Consider the following 23,984-nt stretch of genomic DNA (forward strand, 5'->3'; position numbering starts at 1 on the left):
GAAGAGACCAACAGACTTTTTTTAATCAGTAGGTACCCAGCAAAAATCAGTTTACATACACACCTCGCAATACCCCTCCACTTCCCTGTCTAACAGGGCTTTCTAACAGGTCAAAAGTCAAAACATTTCTCGCATCAGTGTGTTGACACTATGATTCTCCAAGGGAAGTACAGATAGTGAGCATTTGAGTCAAGACTGAATAAAAAAACTGCACAATGTCCAAACTGAATCAGGTACAGAAATAACAGATCAGATACATGGTAAAATCCTTGGGTTTGGTAAAGAGTGGAAGCGAGGAAGTTTATTGAATTGAAGCCTCCCTTTCTGATTCTGCAGTTCTATGGTATGAGAGGACTTACAGGAGCAAATGACAAAATTTAATATACTGTTGTCATCTAACACATGTTGGGGATCACGAGCTCTACTGAGTTTAGAATGTTTTGTTAAACTTGAGATGCTCACAGACAGAAAAATAACATGATGAATGAGCATTCAGCCCTAACTAAGGGAAAGGAAATTACTTAGGAGAAGCCCTTCTGAAACATTTGGCTAAATAACTAGAGTTACTACTACAGACAAAAAAGTCTTAAGAATAAGAAAGGTGGATGTAGAGAGTTCTAGAGTAGATGTGTGTGCCAGGAGGTACCCGGTATTTGAGCCAACGTGAACAAATGAAATTTGGTCAAGTCCCTCCCCGTCCTGTCCTCATGGCTAGTTCCTAGGTTTAGTTTCTAGGATTAATTTGATTTAGAGACTTTAAAACATTTAAGAAATTAGATTTGAATTCAACAATTGAATATAACTTTTTTTTCCTTGCCTCCTCAGACTTAAATCAGACACCAAGTATTAGACTGGCTTACTCAAATCATTACATTATTTCAATTTTAGCTATTGTTAGAGTATACTAAGTATAATAAACCCAATACCATATACTACTGACTCACATACATTTATATGTGTATATATGCTACAAGAGATTATTTTAAGATAAGTGTCTCTTAGTTTGATGAGGCAAAGAAAACAAGCTCTAAGTAGGTTAGTTAAAAAAAAAACTTTTTAAAGGTAGATGTCAAAGTGCTATTTCAAAAAATACTTTTATATTAAATCAGTTTTTCACTATAGAAAAAGTACAAAGAAATAAAATTAAAGACCTCTTTTATAAGGAGTATGGGGTAGGTGTATGAATTTTCTACACACTTATAAAAATGGGTGTATATGTACACACACACACACACACACACACAATAGGTTGAATAGTGACACCACCACCCCCCAAGAATTCATGTCCACTTGAAATCTTAGTATATGATCTTATTGGGAAACAGTCTTTGCAGATGTAATTAGTTGGAAGTTATACTGGATTAGGGCCCTAAATCCAATGGCTAGCATCCTTCTAAGAAGACCATGTGGAAACAGACACAGACACACAGGGAAGGAGGTCACGTGGTAACAGAGACAGAGACTGGAGTGAGGTAGCTACAGGGAACACACAGGCCACCGGATGGGAAGAGGCAAAGAATGATTCCCCTTCAGAGCCTGGAGAGGGAGCATAGCCTTTCCAACACCGTTTGAGACTTCTAGACTTCATAACTCTGAGGGAATAAATCTCAAGCTGCCTAGTTTGTGGCAATAGTGTTTTTAGCAGCCCTGGAAAACCAATACAATACATATATACTTTGGTACTGGTTAGCTTGTTTCTCTTAACTTATTGTGAAGATCTATCTTTCTTCTTCTTTTTTTTAAGATTTTGTTTATTTATTTGCGAGAGAGCGAGCACAGAGGGAGGGGAGAAGCAGACTCCTTGCTGAGCAGAGAGCCCAACGTGGGGCTGGATCCCAGGACCCCGGGATCATGACCTGAGCAAAAGGCAGACATTTAACCAACTGAGCCACCCAGGCGCCCCTGTGAACATTTCACTCTTTCTTCCTGGGTAATATTTGTACTACGTCTCATTGTATAGGGAGGTGACCACAATGTACCCGACACCACAAATCTTACAGTAGCATGTTTAATTGCAAGAATTCTAATTTGGTCATTTCCTCTTTTTCAGTTAATTATTATTTCAGGACAACAGAACTGGTGGTCACTTAAATGCTAATAATGACCAAGTCATTGTTGGCTCACATAAAAAGACATGGACACTTTTTCACGTTCTAGAACTCTTCAAATAATTTTTGGCAGAGGTTCAGTTGTTTGTTAGACTTCTCACAGCCAGCTGAACATCATTGGTTCTGGACTCCCACTTTAACAGAAAAGGAAACAAGAAATCATCTTATATTAAAAAAAAAAAAAAAAAAAGTCCTGTCCTTGGCCCTGGCCATCATAAACTAAGGGAATCACAGGATGTCCTGTCTAATGGTATTTGGCTTCCTTTCATGGAACAACCTCAATTAAAGCGAAAAGAACACACTCAACTCTCAAGTGATATCTGAGTGGTTGTGACTCGCTCAGTCCCAACCAGTACACAGGATGTTATTGCCATCATGGAAGCCTCAACTCCACTGGAAATTGGCCCAAAGGTTTTGCAATGAGATGAATAAATGACAGATGAAATAAGTTAAACTCACAAAATCTACGAGTAGACCTAGGGCATTTGTGAAATCATCAACGACCTTATATTTTGGAGTATCTTTGGATTTGAAACATACATGGTTAAGAAGTTTGGCTTTCAGCAGCCACGATTCTGGAAGTTAAGCATCCCCACTCTCTCAAAAATCACAAGGCCCTCAGCTGACCCTTTCAGGTAAACCTGAAATCAGGCATTAGCTTCCCAGTTTCTCAGTTTTACTTAACACACTTATTCCTTAGGCGTTTCCAGAAGTTAGGAGTCAGACTGGCAACACAAAGCTGCCAAATTAGAATGAGAATGCATTGAGGAAGAATTGGGGGATGTCTGCCTCCAAAATTCCCTCTCTCTCTCAAACACACACACAAACACACACACGTGCACTTTAACTACCCTGGGCAAAAATTTTTAAGTATGAAAATTGTTCCTTGCTACCTTTAAAGAAGAAAACATTTCAACATACATTTTCCTCAAACATAGGAGCAGAAAATTTGATCCAGCATTAAGGGGACATGCAATACAAAGAAAAAATTATCTACGTAATTATTGGGTTCTTCTCCACAGAATTAAAAAAGCGTCCCCTAGCTATCAAAATGCCAAAGGAAAACCAAGCTCTCTTATTAACTTATTAACTTGTTAACTAGTTCATATGCAACTTTTAAAGTATGTATAGTGGTTGTTCCTTCCCCCTAACCTAGAAGAATGATCCTGTTATTTTACTTTTTAACAATCTGTTTTAATAGAATCACTGAATATGTACTCACGGGGAGCTGAAACTAACTGCTTGAAAGGCACTGTAGACAAGGACCAGGTCTCTCAACTAGTCTTTTTCTTAAAGAGTTTATAAGGAGGTTAAGAAGAACACAAGACCCATAACCCTTAAAATCTAAGACTATATTACAGTATCCAGAATTTTTTACAATCCTCTTAATAACAATAGGATAAAACATGTAATTTTAAGAAACCGGCAACTGCCTACAGACACTTTACTCAAGATACACAAAAGGCCAATAAGCACCTTCATCACCAGGAAAATATGAATTAAAATCCCACTGTGCTACTTCTATACATCTGTAAGGAGGACGGCCCAAATCTAGAACACTGACAATACCAAGTGTTGCGAGGAATGTGAAGCAACTTTCACACACCGTGGGCAAGAACGTGAAATGGCACAACCACTCTGGCCATTTGTAGTTGCTCAAGTAGGACTCTAGGACGCCACCAGTCCCCTTCCAGGTATCTACCCCAGAGAAATGAAAACATATATTCCCACAAAGACTAGTATGTGAAAATTCACGGAAGTTTTATTCCTAATTGCTAAGAACTGGAAACCACCCAAATGTTCATCAACTGGTGAATGATACACAAAACACGGGGTAGCCAGATAATGGCTGAGTACTTTGCAACAAAGAGGGACAAACTGCTGATCAACCCAGTCCGGATGAATCTCCAAATGATGCTGAGTAAAAGAAGTCAGACCCTGAAGAGCACAGTCTGGATGGTTCCATTTATGTCCAGTGTGACCTACTGTATGGTGACCATGCAAGCGATTACCACCGCCACGTGAGACGAAGTGAAGCAGCAGTTGGTTACCTGGGGCGATGGACAAAGAGAACCGGCGTCTTCTGGGAGTGATGGCTTCAAGGGCATATCCATGGCCAAACCTCGCTGCATCGTACACTCTAAAAGGATGCAGCTGACTGTACGTAAGCTAAATCAAGGCTAAATCAGATTTGTATCATGTCTGAAGTTCTTTCCACATTCCATTTGGACTTTTAACGAACATCCGCTGTGTGCCAGGTATCGTGCCGGGGGCTGAGGCCACAAGGGTCATAAAGGATTACAGACAAAGGGCGACAGAGTAGTCTGGAACTGGGAGCAAGGAGAGACGAGAAGGAGCAAGGAGGGATGGGAAGGAGGTTAGCACACCCACCTGGGAAGCCCTCACCCTGCACCTGGTTTGCACCCCTCCCCACCACACAGGCTAAATACCCCCTCTCCCGTATCCTCCTTTGCTAGCAAGACATTGAGCCCACATACCCCACAAGCTTTCTATTTCATGGTTATTGATGGTGAGCAGGTCCCTATAGCTAGGATAATGCATTCAAAGCTCCCCTTTTGTTTATTCTTAATTGGTCAGTCTCCATGGGATTCCCGGAGCCCTCACCCAGACTGGCGGGTGAGGGGCCAGGGCAGGGGGAGACTGTGGATGCAGATGGCGGTTTCCTGCCCGCGTGGCACTATCGCAGGGCTCACATTAAGGCCAGATACTGCTCAATAACTTCCAGAAGTGGGGAGGCTGGGCGAAGAGCCAGGGCGGCCCGAGGACCGTGGCAGAGTGACGGCTGGACCCGTAACCTGCAGCTTTAGGGCCTGCCCCGCACTTGATGCGCAGGGCCGGTGCTCCAAGAAGGAGAAGGAAACAAAAATTCGAAGAGGCGTCAAGAAAGAAATCTCAGAGGATTATTTTGCAGTTAGTGCGATATTCAGGGAGCATACTAAGCAGGCTGGACGCATCACAGATCAACACAGGCGGCAGCTCCCGTGCACCCGGGAGAAAATGAAACAAAATCCGGACTAAGGGTTGCTGTGTGTGCAGCCTCTTGGGGCAGCTGCTGAAGGGGCACATGCCCCGTGATGTTTCAATCTGAGAGTAGTACCCGCACTAGGCCAAGCTTTAGAACCATCTCTCTGACTTCAGTCAGTCCGTAGACACGTGGAGATGCTTTCCAACATCCTTGAGCATGGAAACCTCATGGTTAAACTTCAAACTCATCTGATTTTTTTTTTTTAAAGATTTTATTTATTTATTTGACAGACAGAGATCACAAGTAGACAGAGAGGCAGGCAGAGAGAGAGAGGGAAGCAGGCTCCCTGCTGAGCAGAGAGCCCGATGTGGGACTCGATCCCAGGACCCTGAGATCATGACCTGAGCCGAAGGCAGCGGCTTAACCCACTGAGCCACCCAGGCGCCCAAACTCATCTGATTTTTAAAATTCGTGCTATTAAAGTGTTAAATGAACCACCACTGACTAGGCAATCCGCTTACATAATGTCAGTTTAAACAAAACAAAACAAAACAAAAAGGTAAACACGGACTTATCTGTCTAGTTCCCACCTAGTTTATATCCTTAGTTTCTCCATGCACATCAAGTAAATGGGAATATATATTCTCATTTTCCGTTTTGCATAATAGCAGACTGTACTATTTTTAACTAGTGATGGTCAATCCAATGATCGTAAAAATCTGGGGATCACAACAGATAAGCCTTTTACTCTTCTCAAGGGCCTTCCTGTCAGGGTGAAGGAACTTGACCATGCAGGCCACTCAGCAATGCTGCAACCTGTGCCTTGTGGCTGCATGAAAACTTACATCCAGAGGACACACACGTCCGATTTTCTTGTACATGCTCCACTTCTGAAAGCTTCTGAAAATTACAGGACTAATCACTGCAGCCCTGCTGGGTATTAGGACAATGATCAAATGATCAATGATCAATGAACAAAGTTACTTTATCAGGGTCAGGTGTGGGTCTCCCCCCTTTCAGATGCCTCCTTCCAAGTACCCCAGAGGCTTTTCCAGGAGGAGCTGGGCATTATTTATCTCTGCCCTCTGGGGGCCCAGCAGTGGGGCATGGCATAGAGAAGGAACTCAGTAAGGTCGCTGAAAGGATAGAAATCTTAAAGGACTGTGGGAATTTGGGCTTAAATCTCCATTATTGTGTAAAATCCAGAAGTGGGAATTTAAAAAGCTACATTAGCAAGAACTTGAAAATATGTTTTGTTATTTCAAAACGACAAAAATGAAATAGATGTGGGGGGTGTGGAGCCCACTCTGGTAGCTTCCCTTTCTCCTGATCTGTTGACCACCAAATGCAAAACCTGAAAGGAATGAAGGGAGTGGGGGCTCTTAATAAAGGGATACCAGTATTTATAAGCAAAGTAAAACTGTGACCCTGAGAGAAGTTCCCTGTCATGTTCATGCCTCTGGCAATTTTGACAAGTTACCTCTCAGGGCTTTTCCAGGATAAGATGACACTAAATAAAAAATTAATGTCTCTAAAGCAAAGCAAAACAAAACAAAGAGTACTTTAAAAAAGAAAAAAAAAAAAAGGATCACAGAAATCTGAGGAAGAGCGCTGGAAGAGAATTTCAGGCTTATGCAACAACGACACTGGCCATAAACTCCAGGACCAATTCTCTACAATACATCACAATTTTATAGATTTCTATCAATGCACACTACGTATTTTTAACTCCTACTTCCCTCTCTCAAATCTCTTGCCCTTTTCCTCTTTTGCTCCAAGTCATGGCTAAAATCTGATTCTTTTGACATACTTTCCATCCTGAACCAAATCAGGTCTGGACATAACAAAGACTGAGCTCTAGCTGTATTTTCTTCACTGGATAAACTACACAAAGGACAGCATTACTAATAGGAACCATCAACTTCACTATCCTATGTAAACATTACCACCACCTTCTGCTCTTTTAGAAACAAAAAAATCCTGCCTGAAGAAGAAAGTCTGTCCTGGTTCAAGTGAGCAAAATTCTAATTAGCCAGGGGAGATCTGACACTGAAAACGTACAAGTATTTTTTTTTTTTAAGTAACCTACTAAGAAATTATTTCTTGGTGGCCTATAAAACTCTGTTTAACCTTTACCCCACTATTTATTTTCACTAAAATAAACAATCACCTTCAGGGACACTTTTTAACAAAAACACATTTAGGAGAAATTTGAGTATGCTATAGGGTAAAAAGATGTGTAATTTTAGTTTTTGCCTATGTGAATTATAGGTTTCCAGTTTGAAAGAATCCTCTCAACAACAAAAATATAAATTCTAAGGGGTACAAATACTGAGATAAACAATCAGAATTTCAAAATGAACTGAGAAACAAGGTTCAGGGCACCTGGGTGGCTCAGTCAGTTAAGCGTGTGCCTTCAGCTCAGGTTATGATCCCAGGGTTCTGGGATCGAGTCCTGCATTGGGCTCCCTGCTCAGCGGGGAATCTGCTTCTCCCTCTCCCTCTGCTGCTGCTCTCTCTCTGTCAGATAAATAAACAAAATCTAGGGCGCCTATGTGGCTCAGTTGGTTAAGCCACTGCCTTCCGCTCAGGTCGTGATCCCGGAGTCCCAGGATCACGTTCCACATCAGGCTTCCAGCTCCACAGGGAGTCTGCTTCTTCCTCTGACCTTCTCGCTTCTCATGCTCTCTATCGCTCTTTCAAATAAATAAATAAAATCTTAAAAAAAAAAAAAGAAAAGAAAATCTAAAAATAAATAAATAAATAAAGAAGGTTCACAAGATGCTGATAGGGATGTGTGAGGAGTGTTATAAGAAGAGATGCCGGAATAGTGTGTAAGATACCAGAGAAGTAGGACACAGCCAATTCAGTATCACAGAGGCTGAGAGTGGAAAGACAGCCTAATAAATTCAGGAAGAATGAAACTCTCCTAACTATATATATTTTTCTAACATTTTATTGTGTAATTTTACATATTTCATATATTATATTCATTCAATATATACTTCATTATGAGATATTCATATACTCTAACATATACATATTCTAACATTTCATTATGAAAAAAGGTAGTTTTCATAGGAGAGGAACAAGCCAATTTTTCCTTTGAAGTGAAATGGACAAAATTTCAAAGTAAACAATTGACTCAATCCAGATTCAACTCTCAGTCTTCTCCAGAACCTGCCATGGAGAGGATCACCTTCTGGCCGTATAAAGAACTGGCACCACGCCACATGGGGGGCTCCAGGAAGCTTCCTCAGTTATGTCTGTACATTTTATGGCATTAAGTGACTCAGAAAGATCCTTCACAATGAAGTATCATACCCCTGCTTCTGAGTTGGAAGGACTGGAAGAGCGTAAGCTCTAGGCACCAGCCACCTCCTGAGGCTCTGTAGCTGACTACGAAGTGGGTTCCTGCAAATACGGAAGCCACCAGCTGACCGAAGTCCTGTCATGGGGTGAAGCTGCACTGATGGCTTCTGCTCAGGGAGAGAAGACTCAAGCCGGGAACATATGCCTATATCTCCAGAGTAGGGCTGGAGGATTCTCTCATGGCAAATCAAGTATTCTCTAGGAATTCTGGCCCTCTAGGGTGGGGCACTGGAGGACCCTCATTTTCCTCTCAACTCCCATTTTGAAACAAAAGATAAATTCCAGCATGCACTTCTGTTTTCATTACGCTATTTTTCAATTAATGAACTTTCAGTGGCCTTCAATTTCCAAGTTCTGACTACCCTGCCTGCCTCCCAATGCCCCTGCTTTATTTTCCACTCCTGCTCAACATGTACCTTGCTAGGCCAGTGAAAATTCTGATTCTAAAGCCTATACTCTACTCTTTAGACCAAAATTTTTGGTTTTCTGCATTGTTTAGCTTCCTATAGCATAACGGCTTTGGGGGTATCTTCTTTGTCTTTGAGCCACTGTGGACTAAGGAAATGCAAACCACTTTTACTCCTAGGTCAAGCCAAATACTCACAACAAGGTAAATCTGTTACAAAAGGAGTTGCTTATACATCTGACTTCACCGGAACTCAAGGGCCTTATGGGGCATCTAGCACAGACTTTGGCCAGAGTATGCTTTTTTTTTTTTAAAGATTTTATTTATTTATTTGACAGAGATCACAAGTAGGCAGAGAGAAAGGCAGAGAGAGAGGAGGAAGTAGGCTCCCTGCTGAGCAGAGAGCCTGATGTGGGGCTCGATGTGGGGCTCCATCCCAAGACCCTGGGATCATGACCTGAGCTGAAGACAGAGGCTTTAACCCACTGAGCCACCCAGGCACCCTCAGAGTACGCTTTTGAAAATTGGTCGAATTCTCTAAACCAAATGGAATATTTAGATTAGCCTCTATATTTCCCCCTCTGTTAATCTAAGGGATAACTCACTGTAGCTCTAGGAAGTCCCCTATCAATACAGAAAAGATAGGGCTGATGGAAATCAACCTCCTAAATTCAGAGAACCATCTCAAGCCACCATTCTGCTAAGATAACCCACTGTAAAAAGATACAACCAGTGACAACCACTGCTGAGTAGGGGTGAGCATCTCAGCACATGTGCCCAGAAGACCAACCCCTTAACAGAAGTTCTGACAAAGGACCCTGAGAAGAAGTTAAAAATTAGGCACCCAATGAGCATCAGATAATCCTTTGATTTTTTACAAATACAAAGAAAAATATTAAGGACAAGATCACCATTTTTAGAAACTTCCTATGACAGCAGCAAACCTAGATGATACTAATATGTAGGCAACATACAAGTGAAACTAGACTTCCCCCCCCATCTGCATCTGCTGACTTGGGGAGCAAGGGATCTTAAATCTACACTCTCATCACAGTAAGCCACCTTACAACAGCCTCTGTTAAATGGGACAGACTTTCACAAATGTCTTTTATACACACACAATATTTCTTTTTGTTTTTCTTAAGAGTTCATTTTCCAAAACTGGCCAAGCTGGGTGGGAGAGCCAATGTCTTAGGCTTAAGTTTTAGTTTTGCCTTTCTTTATAGTCCATTTCCTGGGGCCAAGTTGGTTTGGGGTTTTGTTTTGGTTTTTATTTATTTTTTGTTGTTGTTGTTGTTTTTAGTATTCAGAAACATATGCTACTGTATTGCATGTTCAAACACCCATGTGGAAATAGTCCTCTGGACGTATACATTCATTCTTAAGAGACGGGAGTATGCAAACAAGGACGTGCTGGGCAGAGGGCCAGTTAATAAATCTCATTTCCTACAAGCATCTGCATGAAACAGAGCTATAGGGAGTAGCCTCTCCAGGGAGAGCCAGAGCCCAACTCATTCGTTCTGTGAATTAATAAACACTATCACCTCAGATGGCCCACGCCACATTTGTTTTTGAAGCACCTCTTAAAATATATGGATTTCCAGTGCTCATAAATGCAATGAGGAAGCTGGGTCCAAGAAGGCAATCACACAGTAGAAATACCCACATAGCTCTGCTGAGCCATTTTTGCACTGGCCTCCTTTGACTGAAATTACTACTAGAAGGATAATTTCCTAACTTGCTCTTCTAATCAAAGTAAGCATGGGTTTCGATAATGGTGAACCACCCTCTCTGGTCCAGACTATAAAAACGGACTTGGTTTACACAAAGAGATACCTGAGTGAGATATGTGGGTCATGAACCATATTTGACCCTTATCCATGAACAATCTAGGGCAAATGGCATGACAAGAAGGTCTTTTGCTGGGAAGAGTGGCCACCTGACATTACTAGAAAGAACAGTACTGTTCCCTAGGTGTCCTCTCCTCCCCTCACCTGTGTTACCTCCTGGCTGGAGCTCCTGGAAGAGTAATAACGGCATTCTTCTTGTATCTATGTAGATCTTTTATGAAAGTCTTTGTTTTAAATGTTTGAAGCTAACTTCATAGTGACTCTGTAAGAATGCAAGGAGATAATCTTACATGCCAGGAGCAACTGTAGAAAATAAGGCCAAAGGTAAAGGACCCGCTTGAGGCCTACCTACAATACAGCGAAGGAATCAGGAAGAGAGTTCCCTCCGATCATCCCAGGGCTCTGGGCTGTCCCCTCCACGGAACTCAAACCGAACTCTTCAGCACATGTCATTTTTGAGGGTTATAATGAACCCACCACCTAAGCAAAATTTATTTGGTTAAGTATCTCTATTTGGGCTTTCACAGTACCTTCCAAGTTTCCTCAGCAATTAAATGGCAATATTATTCCAGCCTCATAATTATGGAACACTTCCTGGATAGAAACAGGTCTCACATTTTTCCTTTCCCCACGCCCCTCCAAAAAAATAAGTGGTAGTTATACTACATTGGCCATCCACTTTGAAAGCAGAGCAGACCAAAGAAAACATAAGGTGTGTCTGTCTCAGCATACACCCTTTGTGTAATACAATACCAATATAACTTTGGAGGATTCCTTCCTTCATTTAACCTATGACACCTCTCACTATGGTGTCCAGTAATCCTGTTACATAAAATACAAATGAAATAATGCTCTTACTGACTTAAGAATTTCTCCAGTCAGGTCTTTTCTTTAAATTCAGTTTTTTTTTTTCCTTTCATATAACTTCAGGTACCATTACAGGGACTCAGAAAACAAACTGGATATAATTTAGGAAATGAAAATAACTTAGATTGAATTGAAAAGATAACTAAGCCTTTACTTTAAAGCAATATTTTAACACCAAAAGGTAGCATTTAACCTTTCCAACCAAGTCATTTTCCACCGCCATTTCAAGTTTGTTCATATGACTAATAAAACCCAACTAAGCAACTTCCTTTGGCCTATGTGGTAAAATTCGAACTCCGTCTTAAAAACAACTGCTACTTACGTGGCAGAGATTAAATCACTGACAAAATGAAGGCTTCAAATCCTATTACCTATATGGACAGTTGAACTAAGTGAGGTTTAAAAGCAACCCGGGGTTTTTGTTTTTAAATTCTATTTTAGGCTTTGGAATGTTCACAGGGAAAGGTGGATGAGTAAGGGAGAGAAGGGACCCAATGTTCCAATCACAAGGATCTCCGAGAGTCCCAGACATTGTGGACCAATTTCGGTTTATATTAATAACAAGCGCTTGGACTCTGTAAGGATGCCATGTAAACATATTAGTTGGAACCATAAGGCATGAGATTTTGGTGACCTCATGGGCACAGCCAAAATTAACTCCAAGTATTTATATAACTGCCGGAGATGGCAGGGCAAAGGTTGCTTATAAATTTTTCTTTTTGAGTCAGCAAATAGGGTTTTTTTGGTCAAAGAGAGAGGAAGTGGGGTGCTTTGGGTCCCATTTTACAAATATGTCATATTTACACACACTGAATATTCTACCCACAATACCACTGGAACGTTTAGATGAAGGCATTAAAAAAAGAAAAAAAGAAAGAAAGAAAAAAAGAGTTATTTCCTGTTGCTCACTAACTGAGAGGATGCGCTCTAGAGGTATGTGTGCTCTGCCTTGAAGCAAAAGCATTGTTAGTGGTTATCAAGGTAACATTTAAAAATAACTACCCCAGTACAAAAGAACTTCAGAGGAAATATGAGGGAAGCTATCAGTCTCCCTTCAAGTCTGGCCTTCAGCAGCATTAGACTCTAGCTGCATTCTCCATTACATTGTTATCCTTATCAAACAATGCAAACAATTTTAATGAGCTTATCTACTAGAACATATTGCCAGATATGCTAATGTAAAAATGATGCCAACCACACAGACCCACTCATTAATCAAAAAGCTCACAATACAATGACCAGGATCAGTCCCATCCTCAAATCAGACCTCGGCAAAATAGCAGGAATTACCTTCCTACTGTTTAAAGAAGGGCGGGCTCCCCCACCCATGCGGACGCTATAAACTCCTAAGAAAATGCATAACGGCACTCGGGTTTCCTCAGGTCCACTGCAGTCCAGTCTCTTTCTAATAAACCATGGGTTCTATGGAGAAAATTTTGGCGAATGTCTGACACCGTGACCTCTGCTGTCAATCCTTGCACCAATCAGCGAGCAGAATTCTTACAAAGCTCCATCAATCTGGCGGTTTAACATCACAGACTGCAGCTTAATCTAGAGGATTCCATCTTTCCTGCACACACACCAGGGCAAGCTCAAACATTTTTCTCGCCATCCTCCTGTTCCCTGCCTCCAGGCACAGCCTATCCAATGGTTCCTTTAAAATCTAAAGGAAAGGAGGAAAGGAAGTGCTACAGCCTGTCTCCCTTTGGAGAGGGGGGAAAAATTGCTTGCATTTTTATCAGCGTGGAAGGAAGGAGATGGAAGGAGACCCCTCGGAGGCAGCAAACCTATTCACAAAATGCTCTCCATCTGCATTGGTGAAGCCTCAGCGCATAGCCAACATGACACATGGAAACAGCAAATGATCACAAGCGCCCGGGCGAACGCACGTCTGCAGCCGGGTCCGGGCGCAGTGTCCGCTCCATTATATAACGGGCCGGATTTCCGTGCGCCCCCGCCGAGCTCCCCCGCCCGGCGCCGCGCCCGGTGCCAGCCCCATTACCTGTAGGAACGCTCCCCGCGCACTGTGTGCTTCCGGAAAGGAATGATGGTCCCGTTATCCTGGATGATGTCGTTGTTGTTCTCGCCATTTGGGGACAGGGTTTGGGTCGGACCAGGCATTGGCGCACTCCCGAGGAAGGGAACAAACCGCGGAGGGCTGGCTGGTGAGGAAGGTGGCTGCGTCTCGTCTTCCCGCTCGCCTGCTCCTCGCGCAGACCGTGCCTGCCTGCCGCCTGCTCGCTGGCTCCCTTCTCCCAGCTCGGCTCCCGCCCCGCCCTCCTGCGTCCCGCCCTCCCGGCTGCTGACGTCAAAGCGCCGGCAGCAGCACCGGGTCACGTGGCCGGGCCCCGTCACCATAGCAACCCGCTAACTCATCACCTCGCCTCAATTCGCACAGGGCCGAGGCGTGACCATGCCAGCAGCTCCAGGCAGGCACCGGGGCAGGCCTACATCTGGCATGTAAAACCCCAGGCCACCCCAGGCCCCCCTTACAGACTCGCCTCGTCTGAAAACCAGCTCTTCCTCTAACCATTTCCTTTTCGACCCGTGCTCCAACTGCAGCTGTGTACACAAAAGAACGATTCAGGCAGAGGGGTGTGGGAGACCCTTTAACTCCTTCAATACCAAGTTCTTACAGCATTCAAATTAAACTCGGTCTGGTCGCAAAAAAATATACAAAGACCTGGTGGCCTGCTCCAGAAAATGTACCAGACTAAGGGGGTTCAGATTTCCAGCTTCCTCCCCCATTCTCTCAACAGCAGCATCCTCTTCCCCCAAAAAAGCCCCAAACCTGAAGACCTAAGAGGAAACTGTATTTCCTTCAAATCAGTGCAGCCTTTACTTTAATTATGTGAAGATTAAAGATTGCAAATGAGATTTTCTGCAGAAAAGAATCCTCAAAGGGTTTTTAAAAAAATAAATAAAAAATAGCCACCTTTTAGAACATGATGGTGGTTACCCAAGACTCCCCAAATTCTTAAACTGCCTCTTGATACAGATAATTAACTCCTTGCCATTTATTTTATTTTCATTTGAATTAAACCAGGCCAAACTCAATTAGTATTTGGAAGCTCTCAACATTCTAGCTGTTCTATATCATTACAGTGTTTTCAAATACACTGGCCATGAGGCAGGTACTATTAGCATCGTCCCTATTTTAAAATGAGTAAACTGTGAGATTAAGTAACTTGCTCAAGGTCACAGAGCTAGGAAGTGGTGAACTGGAACATCAAAATGACATGCTTTTTTCAATGTGATTGGACAGTACTGATCTATATTTAATGTGAGCTCATAAATATAGATCAAGGTAAGAATCAAGTACTTTATGTACACTCTCAACATGACCACTGTGAAAAGAGCTGTGAACAGAATTGCTAGTACTAGGCAACGTCGATGGATTAGATTATAAACTCTCAACAGACCCCAGATGCATCCATTGCTTTCCTCCAGAGAGAAGAGAGTTTAAAGGATTCTCTGCTTATCAAAAGTGGTCTCTGACCTTCTGTTGGGTGAGAAGGGAAGAACTGGGGTATAAAAGAAAGTACAGGCTATATGGGCTCATCCCTTCACATCATTGTGTGGTTTATCAGCTTTATCGTTTTGTGGTATAGATATTTTTAAAAAACCAAACAAAAAACAACCTTGTCGTTCCCGACAATTCTCCAGCCTATCTCCGTGGTAATAAGTTATTTCTGGCATCAAGCTTCTAGAATTAGAATCAAATAGTTCACAACCCAGATGGTAATGATAATCTCAAACAAGGGGATCTTTTTTTCTTTTTTTCCTACTTCATATTCTTCTTTTGGGCATCTTAGTTTTATTTTTCTGTCTTTCCAGTGAACTTATAGTGTACAAGTTGATTTTTTAAAATCTATATCTCAGTTTACCTGAGATTTTTTCCCCCTCATACAGTAAGGATCTACTTCAGACCTAAGACTTGAAAGTTATACAGATAAATATAAGTAAAAGATACACCGCACGCTGAACTAAAGAGGCTTGAGAGTGTAGTCATTACTACTAAGATTACAGTTCCTCTATTTCTGTTATTGGTCCCATGGTTGTCAATTTCCTTACTAATTTGTTCCCTTTCACAAAAGCTTCCCCTTTCTTTAGGATAGTCTGAAGGTGAAAAGCACAGTCTACAAATGAAGTAATGTTTTCAGAGTACATCCTCTCATTTTGGGTTCTTTAGTACAGCTTACTTCTCCATGATCTCATATTTAAGTAATACATATAACATAACTGATATTATCATAGGGACTAAATTTGTCAGAATTTGAATGTATAGCTCATTGGCTATATCAAATTATTTTTGGAGACAGTACTCCCACCGTTTCTATGTTGCTCATGAAGAGAGAGGACTATGGCCAAGAATTTGGGTTGAGGGGAAGGGCAGTGAGTCAGGTGAAAGAGGGATCTAAGAGTTCCTGTAAATCTTTCTCTAGGACTGCCATGAGCCATGTTACTGTGGAGGGACCCAGAGAGCTCCAGAGACCTGTGATTACCCTCTGAGACACTGGGGTAACCGGGGTAATAATTTGAAAATACTAAACAGATGTGTTTTCATTCCTTTTCCCATAAATCAAGTAGGCTGGCAGCCATTCTCCTGTTTAGCCCTAGGGAAAAGGAGAGGGCAAATTCCACTTTGGGAATGAGGATGTAGGACACAGGGAAAGTGCAGAAAAGGCAGGAAGGGGGAAGAAAGAGTCTACCCCTTCCAAATCCGACTGAGTGTAGGAAGGAGATGAAAGGTGGAAAAAGCAGGTCTCCAAGGGAGATGTTAGAGAGGTTTAGCTTTGTTCTCAGGCTTGCGGACTTACTCTGACCTCCTTTCCCATTTGAGACTCTGAGAAATAACACTCAAGGAGTGTCTCCCCAACACCTCCCTCCCCAACTGGGCAAGGTTAGCCCCAGCACAATAAAGACTTAAATCAGTGGCTTGGTATAGCTTGGCAGAAGGGTTAGGGAGAGGGAAGGATAGTTTAAAAACTGAACCATTACCCAAGAGTTGGAACTATTCAAAGTCAGTCAAAATTGCAAGAGACTATAATTCTATGAATTGGCAAGTTTAAAACCATTTGTTTCCCCACCTCTCAGTAGGGTGAGGACAGTCACATAGATCAATTATAGAAAAGAATACCTTTGCTAAAGCATCTATGAACATCCAAGTCTGGATTGAGGTTTTGTCCTATGTGCACAGGTGTTTCTAAAATAAAATACATGCAGACAATAAATCTCCAACTGCCCTATGGAGAAATGGTTCCTCTCATCAAGCATCAAGCATCATGATTAAAACTGGGGCTCTGGAGCCGACTGGAGTCCCCCACTGGATTTCACTACACGCTGGCTGTGTGACCTGAGCGAGTTACTTTGCATCTGCAAGATTTGGTTTCTTCACTTTCCTCACCTAGAAAGGAGGTGTAATGATACTGGTTTCATACGGTTGCTGGGAGATAAAGTTACAGAATATATTTAAGGTAGTTAACACAGTGTCCGGCATATGACAAATGCTCTTTAGTGGTAAATGTTATTTTAAGGTATACTCTTGTGTATCAGAAGCTGGTACAATAAAAAGAGAAGTCCCAGGCTTGATCCTCGAGGAACTCATAGGATTGTAGCGAGCAAGATAAAAATACCAGCAATTATGATACAACATCATGCTGTAATCACAGCACCATATAGGGTGACATAGGCCTGTAGAGGAGGAGCACCCGATTCAGAAAGAAAATTAGGAAGTGGGTCCGAAAAGTTCCCCCAAGGAACTATCACCGAAGCCTAATGAGTAATAATTATAACTATTTTGTTCACTTCCTCTGAGCAAGCTAGAATATAAGATCCTTTAGGGTAGGAGCTCCAACTGTTTTGTTCACTGCTATCTCCGCAGCTCTTAAAATGGAGCCTGGAAGCCAGCAGGCACTAAATGAACACACCATTCATTCAGTGATTCAACAAATACCTAACTTGATTCACACAACACTCCTAATGACAAAATTGAGGTGAAAAGAAAAGCAACTGGTCTAGTATTGGACATCAAGTTTTCTTGGCCCCAAAGTTCTGATGCTCATCCATTAGGCTGTATGGCATTTGAAATAGAAATGGTAGTGTAGGGGGAAGATAAAAGACTTCTCAAGCAGCTATACTTTGGTACAGAGGTAGGCTAGGATGTGGGGTCTCTGGGAAACAGCAATTTTTTTCGGTATGGACCAAGAGCAGGTTACAGAGTGACAGGAGATCAGGCAAGGACCAGGGACAGAAGAGTGCCATGGCCCTGCTAAGGAGCTTGACCTTAATTCTGAAGGTGTTTTAGAACCATGAAGTACTTTAGGGAGAGAAATTAATGGTGAAATTTGCTTATCGCCAAGGTCTGATGCCAGTAGTGTGGAGAATATATCAGAGAAGTCTAAAATGAGTTAGTGATGAAGGCCTAAATTCAAACAGTGGCCAAGGGGCTGTAGAAGAAAGCACAGATCTGAGTTCTGAGGGTCTAACGGTTAGGATTTTTTGACTAACTGGATGTAGGCACCATCATTAATGGAGGCCTTGGGTGGGTGGTGGAGAAAGACATTTCAAATGAATCCCAAGTTTATGGCTCGGGTGACCAAGTGAATAATGGTATCATTTATCAAGCTAGGAAATACAGATTGAATTGCCCTTCTGGAAGAAAGGTTCTCAATGTGTTTGGACATTAAAAAAAAGTACTTCTAGAATATCTGAGTGGTGAGAATGAGCAGTTACTGGGCTTCACACATAGTAGGTGTTCATTAAGTATTTGTTGACTAAGGGAATATATGGGTCCTTGAATTTATTTGTTATGTTTGACTTGGAGATACATAGGATTTGAAGGAAATTATCTCACACATGATAATTGAAGTGGTAGGTGTTGGTGCCCTCAGAGAGAAAGAGAAAGCTTGCCATGGAACTCTTTAGAAGCTTAGGGATACAAAACAAGCCTGCAAAGAACGACTGAGGAGGATTTTTGCCTGGTGGGGCAAATCAAAGAATAGTTTCGCTCTGCCCAAGGGACGAACAAGTTTCAGAGAGAAAGTCTCTCAGGCCAAATGTCATAAAGTTTGAATCCTATAAGGGCAGAGGATGGTTTCCTGGATTTAGTGACGTGTTCTCAAATATATTTTTTAAGAGGCTTGATTTCAGATCAGATCCCATCAATTATTTCTGAAGAAAATAAATAAATTATTCAAGTAGGGAGAACTGAAATTCTCTGCAAAATCACTCATATTCCGACTCATCTAAGATCTTTGAGGAAGGAGGAGATATTAAATCAAGGTTCATACACAGTATTGGCAACTACCTAGAATAAGTATTTACACTTATTGCACTGGGAAAAATAGTTCCCAGCAATATCCCTTCAATATGTTCATTAATGAGCACCTGTTAGGCACCAGATGAACTGACCCTTCTTCTGAGCTCCCATTCTAGTGGGCCTATTGACCCCCCCCACTATTGGTTTTCAAATATTTAAAATGCATATTTGGAGAGCAGGATTGCTTGGAGAGCAGACCCAGAGGACACAGAACTATGAGAACAACACGGAAAAAAGGGAAACCATCAGAAGTCTCAACACACAGGTCCACTCAAGGAGGACGGAACTGGGTACCAATACAGATTCTAATTTTCAGACTTCCTAGGCTATAGCACAATCACATTTCTCTGGAGACTTCAGTCAGTGAGCACCACCAAAGTCATTGTCTCTCTATTGCTCCAACATGTGAAGTTCATCTAGGACAGGGATTTTGTATTGTCTTGGATTTGAGAAATCCAAGAGATGATAGCAGAGAAGATATGAAATCATTAGCCAGGAATGGCTGTTAATCCTGATTCCATTCCAGAAGCCCCTGCTCATCACAAATGCCTTTCCAGGTGAAAACGTGTTCACTGAAGCTGATAATCGCTGCTGTCAAAGGCATTCACAGCTGTCACACCACTTTGGATGGGGGCTTCTGTAGATTGTTATCACCTCCGATTGCAGACAGGATTCCACTTAGCAGTCGCACTGTTGCCCTGGGAAAAGTAATTTCTCCCATGTGTATGTTCTAGGACATTTTCCAGTACAGAATGGCAGGGACAGGTTATCAATCAAGAGCTTAAAATATGCCCCACACCCAAAATGATAGCAGTGGAATGAATATACAATTGGCCAGCCAGTGGTGCTGGCTTTGATATTGCACTGGTGGCATAGAAATGTATTTGGGATTGGATCTTGTCTTTTTCACTGCTTTTAACCCCAAGACATAGCAGATTTTATTAGTTCTTTCTTTAGATCTTATGAGAATTTTAGGATATGTAGTTGTCTCCTGGTTTTCCGGAATAAAATTTTACTTAAAAATTGGTGAATTTCCCCCCCACATGAAGCCCCTTCAAGGCCAACCTAAAAGGTATGCTCATGCGTGATTGACTTTTGAAATTACCTATCCTTGTAGATTACTTATCAGCCATATTTATAGCTACGCTACTATTTTCATGCAGAATTTTGCAAGGGTCCTCCCTATCTGCTAGTAAAATAGCAAGGTTTCTGTAATGTCATGATACAGGACATGCCACTGCTCAAGATGTCTCTGTGTGCTGGAGTTTTCTAATTGGCTTTTCCTTGGATTTTCTCAAGCTTGGACTTAATTTTGTGGAATAATTCATAGGACATGATGGGAATGCAATTTAAAAACACGCAGAGCATTAGGATTTCTGTAATCATTCAATCAAACCTGTGCAGTGTGAGGTTTCAGTATATTAAATAAGAATGTGCTTTTGAATTATACCAGCTGGCTGAATTTAAGAGCCTTAAATATGTTTTTCATAAAAATACAATGTGATGAATTTTAATTGAAGAATGTATTAAGTATCACAGAAATATAGAAAATACAGCAACCATGCCTGGGTAAACAGGAAAAGCTTCACCAAGGCAGTGATGTTTGTATCAGGGCTCAGTCATTCAATAAATATTTATAAAGCAACTACAATGTGCCAGGAACAATGCTAAGCACTGGCAACATAGAAATTGACAAAACAGAGACAAGATGCCCTGGCTCGTGGAACTTAGCACTAGAACTAGTGTGTACATCATGGGATAGAGGAGCAGTTGGAAGAGAGGAGTTCAGGAAGGTTAAAGAGGGACCAGAATGTACAGGGCTCTGAATGGCCGTTGTAGAGTTTGCCTTAACACCAAAGTTAGAAACCTTTTATTTGTAGAAGCGTTAGCAACATCTGCTGACAAAGATGTGGAATTTTAACAATGACAACAATAGCAATAGCAACACCTAACATTTATTCAATCCTTTTTGACGGGCCAAGTGCTATGCTTTAATCAAGTAGGTATATGAACTTATAAGGAGCGATTTTAAATCACCCTTGTCAGAGGAGGTAACTGGCTAAAAATAACTTCGCCTGATCACCAGCCAGGAAGCTGGGCAGGAACATACCTGCCAGGTGTCCATCGTCATTCTGACTAACAACAGCCTGCCTTCTAAAACCTGGGTGTGATAATGCAGAATCTAAGGTTGGGGAATAGCAGGGATGAGACATCAGACGTCAGAAGTTCGTGGAGGTAAGAGACTGTAGACTGCTGCCCTGAAGGCAATTAATTCAGTCTAGGGAGCAAGGAGGTAAAGCCAGGAAAAGACTGAAGGCAGGGGCAACCAGGAAGGGATGGGAAGCTGTTACAGAAGAGCACTATTCGTGGAATTAAGGGATTAGAAGAAGTGAAAAGATAGGAATTGAAAATTATGGTTAAGGAAAAGATGGGGGGGGTGTCTTTTCTTACCCTTATTGATAGTAATTAACTTTTGATAATAATTAACTATTGATAGTAATTACCTTTTTTTCCTGAATAAACTTTAACTATCAATGCCTTTTTCTAAAAACCTTTTTTTTTTTAAGATTTTATTTATTTATTTGACAGACAGAGATCACAAGCAGGCAAAGAGGCAGACGGGGCGGGGTGGGGGGTGTGCTACGGGAAGCAGGCTCCCTGCCGAGCAGAGAGCCAGATGTGGGGTTCAATCCCAGGACCCTGGGATCATAACCTGAGCCGAAGGCAGAGGCCCTAACCCACTGAGCCACCCAGGCACCCCTCAATGCCCATTTCTTTGCTATCTTCTGGAGGAGAGAGAAGATCATGGGCTTTTCTTTTTTTCTTTTTTTTTTTTTTTTGTACTTATTTCCGAAGTTAAGATCTGCTTTCATTTTCACTACACCAAGATTGTTGTAATTCAACCATCCAGCTAGAGACATGCCTATCTGAGAGCTCTTAACGGAAATGTGTCTGAGCCCAAGCTTATGAAATTCTTTCATTTCCTTCCCCTATTTTATTTCCATGTTTAAATTGAGCACATCTTATTGAACTGACTGGGTAGGACAACTGAAAAAGGATAAAAGGCGTCTTGGGCTCAACTGGGTAGCAAGAGAAATGAAGAGACTGTGTACCATTAACAAATAATCTTTGGAAGGCACGAAAGCTTTCAAGAGAGGATTTCCTTAGGGCTCCAAAAAGTCAACTAACCCGTTTGGTTTTATTTCTGACTTTGATATTAAGAAGTTCAAATTGAGTGAAGGGACTCACTAACATAAATGTGAAGCCAGGAGGCAGGGTACGTGAGTGGTGAAGAGAGTAGTTCTAACAGGTACCAGGGGCCTTCAGAGTTTCAGAGCCGCCCAGAACTCAGGCCACCAATGGCAAACAGAGACACAGGGAGGGTGGGTCTTCTAGAGCCTGGGGCTTCTCTGTAAAGTCTGGTGTACATGGCACCAGAGCTGTGGCTCACTGATGTCTCCTCTACAGTGTGTCAGGGGAACATGAGGCTAACAGCTGGGAAGCAGTGTGAGTAATGGAAGAGAAATTCCCCAATTTCTGACCTCATCCAAATAAAATTTTTTAAGAAGAAAATTAAAGAAGATAGTTCATTAAAAAAAAAAAAAAGCAACTGGAAATCATGAAGACTAAGTTTCTATCAGAAATGGTTTAATTAGGGGCGCCTGGGTGGCTCAGTGGGTTAAAGCCTCTGCCTTCGGCTCAGGTCATGATCCCAGGGTCCTGGGATCGAGCCCCACATCAAGGCTCTCTGCTCAGCAGGGAGTCTGCTTCCCTTCCTCTCTCTGCCTGCCTCTCTGCCTACCTGTGATCTCTGTCAAATAAATAAATAAAATCTTTAAAAAAAAAAGAAAGAAATGGTTTAATTAGAGCCTATACTTTGTTTATTCGAGACCTTAAAAGCCAAGTACTTTACCTTCAAGTTCTCAATTCATATTCACTGAATATCTACAGAACATGAAGTGTCCACCTACAGAGTAAGAGCACATGAAGACAAAGGGTCACCTTCAACTAGCTTCCATTTAATTTATATCTGAAGTTATCAGATTCTTAGGAAATACAAAAGGATCTTAGTCTCAACAACATATGGAAAGCCACAAGAATTTAACAGTCAGCTGATAGAACTACAATCAATTCTTGGGACTAGCTCTCCTACACCGCCTGCCTCTCCTACCTTCCCCCAAACCCCTAATTCCAGTCTTCAGGGAAGATCCCCCCAGCCTTCAAGGATGCAATGGGATCATTATAAACAAGAAGCAATGGCATGTCTAGTGAATTTTTATTATTCATGTCTTTCCATCCTGCTGGGAACTATTCCTTCAAACCTTGTGATTCTAGTAGAGTTTGCCAATTACAATATTCCATCTTCCTGGCCCTAAGGATTGATTGAGTTAGCCCTATGATCAAGCTGTTTAGAATATTTCTCTAGCATTTAAAAAAATATTAAAGCTGTAGTGTGTGTGTGTGTGTGTGTGCACGCATGCGCGCGTGTATGCACCCATGTGCTTGTGGGGGGGGGGCAGAGAGAATACCCTCCTTACTTACACTTCAGAATTGAGAAAATAATATAAATTGTGGGGCAGAAATAAAAAGCATCCACATCAGAAAGAAGTAAAATTGTCACTATTTCCAGATGATAGGATATTGCATAGAACCCCCATCCTGACTCCAAGAAAAACCTGTTAGAATAAGTAAATTCAGTAAGGTTGCAGGGTACAAAATTAATTTAAAGAGCCAATTGCATTTCTATATGGTAATCAACTATCAGAAAGAGAAATTAGTCTCATTTACAATGGCATAACAAAGAATAAAATACCTAGGAGTAAATTTAACCAAGGAGGTGAAAGACCTATACACTGAAAACTGTAAAACTGATAAAACACTGATAAAAGAAACTGAAGACACAAATAGGTATTCCATGTTCATGGATAATATTGTTAAAATGTTAATACTGTCCAAAGCAATCTACAGATGTGATGAAATCCCTATCAAAGCTCCAATGGCATTTTTTTTCAAACAGAAAACAATCCTAACATTTGTTTGGTATCATGAAAGATCCAGAATAGACAAAGCAATC

General features: G+C 41.7%; 1 protein-coding gene across 2 annotated transcripts in view; it reads right to left on the minus strand.

The window, feature by feature from the left end:
• The window catches only part of MAPRE2 (microtubule associated protein RP/EB family member 2), a 158,450-nt gene that overhangs the window by 81,466 nt on the left and 53,000 nt on the right, over window positions 1-23,984 (minus strand). Inside the window, exon 1 of one of the 2 annotated variants that reach the window (XM_047696480.1) lies at window positions 13,592-13,867. The exons of the other annotated variant lie outside the window; for it this stretch is intronic. Within the exon in view, the coding sequence (XP_047552436.1) occupies window positions 13,592-13,710 (119 nt within the window). The 5' untranslated portion in view covers window positions 13,711-13,867. Of the gene's footprint in view, window positions 1-13,591; window positions 13,868-23,984 lie in introns of those variants that run through there. 2 annotated transcript variants of the gene reach the window in all.

This window comes from Lutra lutra, chromosome 12 (assembly GCF_902655055.1).
Source record: "Lutra lutra chromosome 12, mLutLut1.2, whole genome shotgun sequence".
In the NCBI taxonomy this organism is placed as follows: domain Eukaryota; kingdom Metazoa; phylum Chordata; class Mammalia; order Carnivora; family Mustelidae; genus Lutra; species Lutra lutra.